This window comes from Lytechinus variegatus, chromosome 2 (genome assembly GCF_018143015.1).
Source record: "Lytechinus variegatus isolate NC3 chromosome 2, Lvar_3.0, whole genome shotgun sequence".
NCBI classification, from domain to species: Eukaryota; Metazoa; Echinodermata; class Echinoidea; order Temnopleuroida; family Toxopneustidae; genus Lytechinus; species Lytechinus variegatus.
The window spans coordinates 14,707,357-14,719,984 of NC_054741.1; the positions used below are offsets into that span (position 1 = coordinate 14,707,357).

Consider the following 12,628-nt stretch of genomic DNA (forward strand, 5'->3'; position numbering starts at 1 on the left):
GCAACTAAGAACTGGTGATTTCTGAAAAGCAATGGAATTGCCATAATGGAAATGAATTGACACAAATCTTCCGAAGGTCAAATGCTGTGCACGAACATATTTGGGACTGCACCCAAATCGTTAGCATGAAATTTTCAGCTGTAACTTGCTATTCATTATATCGAATTTGAGGGAATTATGATAGTAGACTTGTTAACTGCAAAAAAAGGGGTGAACGCTGCATTTTTTAGTGTCCCACTTGGCACAAATGTTCCTTGAGTCAAAAGAAAAAGATTCATCCAAAGAGACACGCTGTATCTATGCAAATAAGCAAATAATTTGCATATTGTGTCGATATGGTATAAACAAGTAATTCAGAATATATATTTCACCAGAACTGCCCTAAAATTGGAAATAAAGACTTAGGGTAAGACAGGGAAGAAAATTGTCATAAAATAATTGGGATATCCTTGTTTATTATTACCTAATTTACATAAATTATGCAAATTATAATTTAAAACAGAGTATTTTTTCAAGAATCCTGAACTGTTTTATAAATAACAGCAATTAATACAAAATGTCAACATTCTACATGAAAGAGAATATATCAGCGAAAACATCGATATGCTTCATGACAGTATTAGTGCCTTAATTTGCTTAGAAAGAGGGCAAATATGTCAAAATGTATGACGTGATATTGCGCTAAAACGAGACCAAAACAACCTCTATGTCACAGTCACACTCACGAATCGGACAATAAAGCGATCAATGGTATGTCATTTGAGATAACACAATCTCAACACAATAGCTTCCATCGGCTTCTCGTATCGCTTTTGTTGGTGTGTCTGCCACACCGTAATCTATGATACATACGGGCAAAATGCATTTCGGTATCGGTAAAACACTATTAAGTTTGTTTTATTTGTTTCTAATTTGTTTCTCTTGGAAAATTTACAGGAGACATTGCTTTGCAGGTTACTGCTTAAATGAAGCTCTGGCACATGAATCATGACGAATGTACCCCACCTCAATCCATATATTAACTTTGTTAAAATATATATCTTTTGGAGACCCCGAAGTGGCAAAACTGCATTCCCCCGCGGCATTCCCACTACTTTACAAAACCAGTTTGACTTGTATTATCGACTTGGAAAAGACAGATGTATGAGACATCAGTTAACATGTTTCCTGAAGATAGTTTTTTTTTGTTTATTTAAGCCTACGTCCACGGGAGCCCTCCGAATTTACTCCATCCCCTCTCTGTATTTCGACACTAAATAAAAAAATATCGTGTTTAAAAGCCACCGGCAAGGCAAATTGCGTTTTTGGTATAATAAAGCAACTTTTATATCTATATTTCATATTAATCTTTATTGATATTATTATTAATGTTATTATTATTATTATTATTGTTCTGCAGTTTTTAATAATGTTCTAGCACTCAAAAATGCAGCGTTTAACCTCTTAACAAGTCTACTATGAGGGCATTTTGAAGAGCAAGTCTTGGCCATAATGTCCTCAAAACAATCTCTTAAATATCATCATAAAAAGAATTTCACTGCAGAATAATTATTTTCATTTTTCCAATAACTTTTTGTTTATTTTTATTTTTAAAAATTTGTAAAAACGTAAATCAATGTTTTGTGTTAGAATTAAATTAACTTGTGTAATACGTTCTACATAAAATAAGAATATGGAAAATATCAGTGATGTCCCTTGCATACAAGTGCAGTCTATTAATTTTCAAATCTGACAAAAAAGGGTTCCCTGAATAATTACCTTTAACTTCTGGTTGTTTATTTTCCTTTCCTTCATCCTTGGGTGTTTCAATTTTCTTCTTTTTCTTCTTCCTCTCTTCTTTATCACCATCCTCTCCTTCCTTCTCTCCATCATCTTCCGACCCTTCCTTGTCATCGTCCTCCTCCTCACTGCTACTATCACTCTCCTCATCTCCGCTTCCTTTCTCTTCTTTCTCTTCTCCCTCTTCATCCTCATCTCTTTGTTGAACCTTCCTTGTTACCACGTCATCCTCCTCATCCTCCTCGTAGTCGATGTCGCTCTCTTCCTCTTGTTGAGCACCCTATAGAAATTTAACATAAGTTACTTGCTATCATAAACCATAGTGAGGAGTCTGAGGACTTCAGAAAAGAAAGAAAGCAATATCCGAATGATCAATAGAATTAAAAATCTATATGTTTCAAATAAATATATTCAGTATTCTAATCATCAACAACAGCAGAAGCACAAATTTCATCAACATCATCACCATCACTGTTGCTATAAACCGTCATCATTATTATCACTATCGTCATTGTCGACATCATCATCAACAATCTATTTTTTTTCCAAATAAATTACCTTTCATTACTTTTGATCATGAGCGACAGCAGAAGCAGCATGACCTTTTTATCACCACCATCAACACACCACTAATGACAATCATGGAATACTTACTGGTGCAGTGATGGTTTGCCTTATAAACTTCCTCCTGGGTGGTTCTTGAGAGGCCTCTTCATCTTCCATGGGTTCTGCTTTCTCTTCATCTTTCTTAGTCTCTCCTACCTCACCGACCTCCATGGATTCTTCTCCTTCCTCTGGTTCTAGGTCCAGTTCCAACTCAGAAGCTGGAACCTTGATCTCCGGAATGATATCCTATGTTAGAAATAAATAGATCTCTAGTTACAAAGATTCCCTCTTTTTTAATAAAAAAAAATCAAATATGATACTTATTGATACGTATTAGAACAGTTTGATATAACTGCATCAAGAGAACTTGTTTTTCTGGTATGTGCACATGGGGAATTCGTACTTGTTTCAGAAAAGTCAAAAACGAGAAGAGACTCAAGTTACCCACCCCCCCACTATATTTTTTAAAACCTCTTCTGTGCATTCTAGCCACAGGTATTCATACCATCATCCTATGTGAAATATTACTTGGTTAAATGGTTGAGAATTTATCCATTTGAGCAAGGTAAAAGAGGGCATTTATATATAAAATTATAGAGCCCTAATTTAAATCAACATTGTATGTGGATTATAGCAAGGGGAATAATTGCAAAGCACATTGAGCACTCTACAGAGCGGATATGAGAGCTTCATGAACTACATAATCCTTATTACCATAATGCAAGGCTCGACATTAGCGGTGGCCCGGGGCCACCAAAAATTCATCTCGGGCAACCATTATTGAAAAAATGTTAAGTTTTGGTGGCCCGAATCGGGCAACCAATAATTTTCAAAGTAGCCCAATTTTTCTCCCGATTTTGCATACATTTATCAACTTTCTACAGTTCAATTTGCAAGTCAATTCGTCATGCGCCTTTTTTGTCAATCTACACACAAATACACACACAAAGATTGCACAGTCATGACAGTATGTAGGCCTACCGCTAGCATACAGTAACTATTATTCAGCCGGCTGTCTGGCTGAGCTTTGCATGCGTGAAACCACTGCAGCTGGCTGTGCGCTAGCAGACTATTCAGACTCAGGGAGCTGCGATGCGAAATGTTACTGCTAAGAAATCTTCCCCAGAACTTTGAAAATCTACGTCAAAGTCACATTTTACACCAATGACATGCCCTTCTACAGTCCATATTACTGAAACCTGATAATTCGCAAGCATTAAAAGGAGGAATTATGACCTCTGTTTTGACTCAAAAAGACCGATTTCCAAATGCATTAATACACAAAAAAACACATAGGTGAGTACATCACAGTCCCACATGTGCATTTGTATGTATGTTGATATTTGGTTTATTTTCGAAGCTGTCTTGAATAGACAGCTTCTTTCTTTCTTGTTTATAAATGACTTCTTAAACCACTCTTAAGGAAGTAAATACTTGGGAAGGCATTTTATTGATATGAAATGTGAATTTTTTCCATCATTTTGTCAAAAATAGGGAAGGAATTTTCTCACTGTTTTTTCCAGATACATTGCCGTTTTCTTTTTTTTTCTGTCATTTTTTTTACAGTGATTAAACCATTTATACCCCTTCCCATTGAATATGCCTGATTAAAGAACATGTTTCTAATGAATAATAATAATTTTCCCCATTTTTTCTGATAATTTTGTCTTATTCATTTTTCTTACATTTTCTTTTTTTTCAATTTACAATCATTTCATATTCACAATGATAGAACAATTTATATATTACCACAAAATAACAGCAAGCACAATTTACATACAAGATGTACAAAGAAGAGTGGTACGTGGTAGTGACTGCAGAATATTTCAGTTTGTTTTATTCATTTTTAATTAATGTTTTTCTTTATATTTTTCGGGCCACCAAACTTTACTAATGGGCCACCAAAAAAAATTATTTGAAGGTTTTGGTGGCCCGAACGGGCCACCACCACAAAAAGTTAATGTGGAGCCTTGACTTGCATAATTATCTAGACAATGAAATAGCATACTGTACCTTGAGAAGCTGTGTACTGATATTGACATTGGTCTTCTTGGCTACATCTGCAGTGGTCTTCTTGGTTGATCCCCAGCGTCTCTTCTTAACCTGAGGAGCGTTGACTGCGCCTTCTGGTTTGTCTTCCTCTCCTGTGGTCTCCTTGGCTTTGTCCTTGGCTGTGGGGTTCAGTTTGCAAAATATAGTGGTTGGTCAATGCAAGATATACAATCTCCAATGAATCATCCCCAAGAATACACTTTCCTTCTTATAGTAGCAGGGGTCTTTTTATTTAAGATTCTACCAAATCCTACCAAATGTTTATTTTTCAAACATTGGGAGTTCTTCTATACATCTAGTACCTTCCAAAGTTGTATGTTGCGCACAATATTTGAAGAAAATGTAAGATTTCACTCTTTTAAATGATACCAAAATTTTCATATTTCATTATATTTAATGCATGAAAAATACGATATACTGCAGAAATGAGTTGCCACTTTCACTGTTACCGGTACTTCTCCAATTCCAATTTGATTGCTATTGGTTGTATGAGGGGGCAAAATGGATACTTCATAAAACTGTAACTTTTTAATCAAATCTTATCGAAGCATGAAATAAATATATTTAGAAAGCTGGATCTCATTCCTTCAGGAAGGAATTCATCCACATTACGCTGCCCTCGATACAGGTGAGGAAAATGTGAGCCTAGCAGGAATGCAGAAATGTGTGACAGCTGCTCTGCTAAAGCTAGATTATATTTGCTGCTTCCCAGTAGTTCTTATTATCCAATTTAAAAAATATATATTTTCACTGATAAATTCTTTTTCAGAGAATGGTCGGTTCAAATAGCGTAGTCACATCAGCACGGTAAGTGTCAATGCTCCCCCTCCCCTCCCCCATTGCAACAATGTAGTGGCGTGATAATAAAGGGGGTATTTTATCTTTCTGACAATCATGAAATTGACTGGAAAGATATCTACATGTACTAACAAGATGTACTGTAGGGTTTCCACATGACCTATGGTTGTGTATGCAAATACATGTAGAATATAAAATGATACAATTAGTTGTAGTTTGAACCACTATCTCGCACTGTACAAGGTGGATTTGTTATAGTAATGTGGTCTTCTGTAATCTCTCCAACATTGTCTCAGATTTCGGTTCTCAGTTTATATTGACAATACATGTAGATAAATAAATTTTGTCTTACACGAAAAGGAAAGTCTCTTAGTTTTGACGGGAGCTGAAGACACGTTACTGAACGACCTGGAACGGGATCTCTGTTCAACCTTGATTCAGAAGCAAAAACAAATACAAAACAGCAAAATATACAGATTAGACTAATTGCTCAATGATAGTCTGAAGATTTATCCATAATGCCAAGTTAACTCTTGCAAGGCACAAGAAGGGAGAGTAAAGAAAGGAGTTAGAAATTAAAATGAAGGCTTGTCCCATATTCATCTCTGCTTTTTCTTTTGAACTAATAATGATGGTTCATTACATGGTTCTGTGTAATCATTACCTGTGCTGGGAAGCTTGTCCAGTAATTTTTTCCCCAATTTTTATTTTGCATGATTATTTCATTTAATTCTCCACAACACCCAAAATATGAGGCTATCGGTTCTCAAACTGATTACCAGAATTTGCAACGCAGATCCCTCGAGTACTATTTAAACAAAAGTGAAGAAAAGATTCAAGAGAAATCAGTACATCTGCTATCAATAATATTCACAGGTATGTAACGAAGGAGTTGATGAAATCTTTTTCTTGCATGGTAATCAAATAAATTAAGCTTTCTTCCAAGTTTTCTGGGAGCCTCTTTGACAATCGGGGAGACTTGTTTGTTCTCTAAAATGCCTACAGTGCATTCATATACATCTATTGTTTAAACAATTAAAGCCTCATTTCCAATAATTTTCAGTGATATGGAATGAAATACTCATCCAAGATAAATTGGACAAACCTTCTGATTAGAAAAGATTGAAAAAAAAGTAAACTTGAGAAAAGGTTCTGGGGAGTTAGTGTACGTTGCATTATCCCATATATTTCAGCCCCATTTCTTGATTTATATTCCAATTCATTCACGTCTAGCTGTTTTTGCTGGAAGAGGAGTAAATGTGAACAAACAAAACTTTTTAAGTCTAATTTTCCTAAAGATTGGCAAGATTTTCAGGATATTCTTTTTTTTTAATTGCGCTCATTCAAAATTTGCAGTTAGTACTTTAATAGTCAAGTTGTTGTTTTTTTGGCCTTTATTATTTTTTTTTTTGGGGGGGTAAAAAATTTTCGCACCCTCCCTGTAAGCACAACAATTTTGTGTATATTAAATGCAAATTTCTCTTTCTTTTTGAGCAAAATAGGAATAATTAGAAAGAAAGATACATAAAAAGAACAGGAACAATGAACATGAAACAAGAAACATGATCCAGAATAATGCTGGCAGCAGACTCTAGGCCCGGCCTCCATCAGTATTACCCCAGCCACCACTTTCTCTCTCGCTCTGTCCCCCAGGGCTCTGCAAAAACAAAGTTTGGTATGCTGTTCCAAGACCTGCCACGACCTGTGTTGGAGCCTAATACTATTTGCAACTTCATGTGAGGAGGGAGTACAGAACACATTGAAGGGGAACCCTGGATGTTTTAATCAAGACTGCATGAGTGCGTTTACGAAAGCAGCTTAACACAGTTCGCTTTGTCTCAGTAATTTCTCGCAGCATAAGAGTTTCGATCGATTGGACGATTCTCTGGACAAGGATGTTGATGATGTGGCACGATGCAAAGGAAAATCTCATGGGAAGCAACAGTCCATGGTGAAAAGGCAAAAATAAAGTTCTGAAGAGTGACAAATCACAATAAAGCGTGGGGAATGCATATTGCTTTGGAACTAATCCTTTCATAAGCTAAAACCAAAAGGTGGCCTTATAACTAGGATGAATTGTTGGAGAAACAGCGATGAGTCGGTGACACTGTCCAAATAGTTTTTTTAACAGAACTGTACCCTGGAGTCGCTTTTGAAAGTATATTTAATCCTTCAGTCCTAAAGGATGATGATTACAGACATGTATCGTAGAAGACACTGCAGACGATTCATATTCCAGTAATAATAATAAAGTTCTTAAGAAGGGTCCATATGAGCTCTCCTAACGTTATGTTAAGAAATGATATGAAGATTTCATTTGAAGTTGGAGGTGTGGTAATCGATGACAGCTGAAATGCCAAAAGCTGATGGTGCTTTTGGCAAGAGTTCTTCTGATGTTCCATTGTACATTCTGCATCTTCCACAGAATGATGGTCATTTAGATGGTCACCATGTATAAACAAAGTAAAATGTCTGATGGAAACATTATTGGGGATAGAAGACGTTAGTCTTGATAAAGGATCCATACGTGTTTATCCTGGTGCTTGCCAACTCAATGTACGTGGAGTTACGTTGACATTTGATGTGCGATGACAACCAGTATGCCACAAGCTGATGGTGCTTTTGGCAAGACTTCTGATGACTGATGATGAATTGTACATTGTTCCTGTTATGTCACAGAACCAAAATGTTATCTTTTTTGAGAAGGGAATTAGATGTGAACACTGCCTATTAGAATTGCTGATGATGAATGCATGTAGCAGTGACAGAACTACACATATACCATAGAAACAGGTCAGGTAGATGAGTTATTAAGAAGAGTTCCTTGGCAGATGGCAGAGTCTTCAATCGTATCATTCTTCAAAGACTTGTCTAAAATAGAGTTTTTGACGGGTTGAGAATCGGATCACATCGCAGGAGCAGATTTGTACGCTGGTCACTTTTCTCTCCAGTCAAACAATAATTCAGATCTTTTTTTGACATTTCACTTCACCATAGTTGATGGTCCTTTGATTAGCCAAGTCTCGTCCACTGAGATTTGAAAGTCTTTACATGTAGGTAGCAGATTCTTAGAGCATAGCGCAAAGTGTTCTCAAGATGCCTGTAGATCATAGTAACGATGAGTTTGATAAAAACTACATTGATTCATGATGTCATGAGTCTGAAATGACAGTAAATCTAAGCTTTTCTGCTTGATATATTCTGCAAAGATGGTTTAACCAAGATGCGATGCCTTCTAAGGAAGACAATCATCTGCATAAATGGTTGGACTGGGAGATCTAAACTGCAATGTTCGGTCATGACATCGCTCAGACCAAGGTGACTTTATTAATTTACCATTCTGCTTCAGTTGTAGCATGCTTCCTTCTTCTATATTTTTCACAAACAACACTACTCCTTCGGATTCTTGAACACACAGGATTTGGCATATATCTTGACATACATGTAGGTCAGGGCACTTTTCTCCCAAGGGCTAACCGGGTTGTACAGGTCACAGGCCAGATGCTAAGCTTGCGGGGCTAGATGATAGTTAGGTATACATACATATTTACACAAAATGAACATTGCTAATCATTTTTAAAATGTTTCTTTCTCTGTCGTTTCTAAAATGGATACGACGAATTGGAAAGCATTAAAACTATGTTCCTCATTTTTATGCACAAAATTAATTTGAGTTCACTGCACATATTTGTGCAAAAAAGTATATGCCAAATAAAATATCCCTTATTTTCATTCAAATTCAGTGGTTTATGCATTTCTGTTCTTGTTGTTATTTGAATTCCAAGCTAAATAAACAAAATCATGCTTCATGGGCCCATTTCATAAAGGGATACAAGTAACTATGGTAACTTTCCCATTATTGTAACCACACAATAAACATCTTTGATTATGATTGGCTGCTGAGCCCTGAAACCATGGTAGTCGTTATAATAGCAAAGTTATCATGGTTTTAAGTCTTTATGAAATAGGCCCCTGGAGTAAAATCAATGTTTTATCAAAACTTTGGTCTATTTAGATATGATCATGACAGCTTCGTTTTTAATAATCAACCAACTTTCTTTTTTTTTACCTTTTGAGGAGATGGTTCAATCTCTTTCTCCTTGTTACTTTCTACTCCTTGCTCTGTTTCCATTTGTTCTTCCTCTTCCTTCACCTCTCCTTCCTCTTTGATCTCTCCATCCTCTGTCTCGTTCGTCTCTGGAGTCTCGGCGGAGGCAGCATCATCCTTTCCCTCGTCAGTACCCATCGTCATGGCAACCGGTTTCCCTTCAGAGGCAGTCACTCCGTCTTCCCTACTCGCAAATACAGATAATGGAAAAGCAAAAGAAATGGATTCAAAACCAGTGAAACTCCAAATTCTTCATCATATCCTTTAAACAACTGCACACATGCCTGAGAGGATAAATAAAAAATTTATGTACGGTACATAAAGGAGTTTCTCACTGAATTGAACTACAAGAATAAATAAATTTGATGACTGCTTGAAAGGTTAACATGCATATTTTGTCTTACAGTTAATGTGGCTAATTCAGATTTGTGTATGAAGATACTAATGCAGCCAATAAGATGGCAGCATCATGTGTAAAGTCCATTGTGTTACTTGAGTGCATCAGGCATATGAAGCCATACAAGGGAATAATTTCACTTGGATGAAAATGTCACTTTATAGCAGTTAGGCTGTTGGGGAAATATAACCTGCTATCAGGCTATGCAAAAGATATTTTAGCAACACTGAATTTTTAAATGTATTTCTTCATTTTAGAGGTGCACCAGCCTGAACAACTTGCACTGTTGTCCGAACACGACTTGAACGCAAAAGTGTGGCAATGCAAAATACAGCTTCTCTAATGTAACATATTTTCCTTAGATGTAAAGTCAAAATATGCCTTTAACTTGATTCATTCTAATAAATTTATTATAAACATGTAACTGGCATTCGATTTGCATTTACTAGGAAGAAAACACCCAGGGGGGGGGGCAGTCAAATGTATTGCTGTACACATGCGTGACCAAATTATTTCCAAACACCCTTTAAACAAGTATATTCTCTAAGTGAAAAATAACCCCCTAAACAAGTTTTTCGCAGGATTTATTTACACAATTTGGCCCCTAAACAAGTTGATTTTGATGAAATTTCAATGTGCTTGTTGGATTTTTCTCTTCATCAACCTTTTTGTTGGGGTGGACTTGTCCTTTAAAAGCTTTATCATGATAATGCTCCTAGTACAGTACACAAGATACAATGTACAGGATGAATCTAATAGTACATCACCTGTCTTCATATTTTTGTTCTCTAATAAAAAGTTCAAATAATTCACATGATTCAGAAATTATTAAACATATTAAATCAACAAAAACATTTTTTCAAAAGACTCTTAAACTTCAAAAACTGAACACATACAGGGAAGGAAAAGAGAAAATGACGTGCAAATATTAAAAAAGGAAAGTAAATTGATGGCCTACGCAGCTCGCAGTCATGAGAATCTTCTCCGATCATATCACTCTTATACGCCACAGATCTGTTCCTCCAAAATCCAAATGCTTACATTTCCTAGTATAAAAAGGATAGACTCATCCTTCCTGCTTTCTACAAATATCCTGGCAAAATAACTGAGGACAATCCAAAATGGTAGGTCCCTTACTAGTAGTTCATACATTAAACGCAATCTCCTAAGTGTAAGCACAGCAGACAGCCATGTGGAAACCAAATGGACAATACAAATTGCAGAGGGCAGAAATAGACCTTGGTTTTCACATGTGCTGTATTCATTGCATGCATACAGGACAGTGTGGAGTGGAATGCTGTGCTGAAATGCCATGCATGTGCATGTGTGTGAATGTGCATAGAGGGTGCACACACACAAAAGAATCCATACACACAGACATTGAGCATAATGGACTTCATGATTATAATACCCAGGTACATTCAAAGAGACTGCAGGACCAAAGTACATGAATTTGTGTTATGTTCATATTGTCTGATTGCAATTGTATTCAACCACATGCAAAGTTGAAATGAAATATGCTCATTTTCAAATATTGTACATTACGATGCCTGGCATGTATTAATTTTTTATAATCTAAATTTCTCATTTTTATCTTTTTCACAAGATAACTTTAGTATTATTGTACTTTCTTTCTACATGAATCTTGTATTTTGTCTTCTCTAATTATTTTCATTTAAAAAGTATCTCTTTTCATTTTTTTGTATTAGTTTTATTTTTCACTTTCAATTTAATTATTTCATTTCATTATCTTTTGGTTGGGAGGGGGTTGGGGGAGTTGGTGGGATGGGCTGGCACAGCATACAGAGAGACAAGACAATTATTTTCTCTTTTAATAAAAAAAAGTTTATCGGTAATACGAATACATAACACCCAGACTTCTCTTTTCAACAGTCCAACAATCCCCTACTCCCCCTCTCTCTTTTTGTCTGGTATTTTTCCTTTCAATGGGAGGGAGGGCAGAGGGGGGTGGCTGCACCCGCTTCTTGAATGTACCCCTTGAACCCTGGGGTATTTCTTTCTCTCTATTGGCCTAGGTATCACAGGCCTAATTCATTCCCCATAGACTCGTGTGTTAAATTGGCACTTTCAAAAATTTATTAAAAATAAGGATGAAATTCAGGGGTCGAATGTTTACTACCAGTGGATAGGATATATATCTGGCAATCCATATCTGACCAGAAAAGGGTCCCTCGACCGGCTTATTTTAAAAATAAATCGGCGTGTTTGAAGACATCGTCGGGGGGGGGGGGGGGAGCAGATTCATCACCTCAAACAGCAAAATAGGCCTAATCTTCCGCCAGTCAAAATATAGTCCAAAATTGGTGATATTTCTTCCCAATTTGGGAAAAGGAAGTTCAGTAAATACCAAAAATAGAATCAGTGTTAGATGGACAATCATATGCATACACTTTGTCAATCAGCCATATCAAAATAAAAAAAATAGCAATGGGTTGGCTCGAATAAATATCTATGGCCTGCCACTAGTGATTAGGCCGGTGCAGCCCCTACTGGTTGGGTAGCCTTAAAGGAATATAGGCTGAAAATAATTATCTGTATAAATACATCCTCAAGTAATGTTCACCAAGCAAAATGCAATAAGTTTCATCAAAATATGATAATACTGGATTTCAATTCCCAATATTTTGTGAAAACAGTCCTAAATGCCTAATGATGATGATGTCATGCCACCACTTTGCCTTTTCTTATGGTGTTATTACGTGTACATAGACATGAAATAATGATTATTTAAAATATGTCTGTATGATACATCGTTGGCGGTCATAAAAACCATCGTATCCAAATACGACGGTGCAAACCCATTTCAGAGAAAATCAACTTCAAAGTTTACTATAATTATTACATAGTTCTCCTGCCTTACGACATAT

The 12,628-nt window shown here is 36.2% G+C and overlaps 1 protein-coding gene across 2 annotated transcripts in view; it reads right to left on the reverse strand.

Moving 5' to 3' along the window:
- Nucleotides 1–12,628, reverse strand: part of LOC121407400 (apoptotic chromatin condensation inducer in the nucleus-like) — a 36,034-nt gene that overhangs the window by 7,881 nt on the left and 15,525 nt on the right. For both annotated transcript variants that reach the window (XM_041598456.1, XM_041598455.1), the window contains exons 5-9: nt 9,305–9,527; nt 5,588–5,666; nt 4,399–4,556; nt 2,434–2,631; nt 1,759–2,059 (exon numbers count right to left, since the gene is read on the reverse strand). In XM_041598456.1, coding sequence (XP_041454390.1) covers nt 1,759–2,059; nt 2,434–2,631; nt 4,399–4,556; nt 5,588–5,666; nt 9,305–9,527 — 959 coding nt within the window. The remainder of the gene's footprint in view (nt 1–1,758; nt 2,060–2,433; nt 2,632–4,398; nt 4,557–5,587; nt 5,667–9,304; nt 9,528–12,628) is intronic.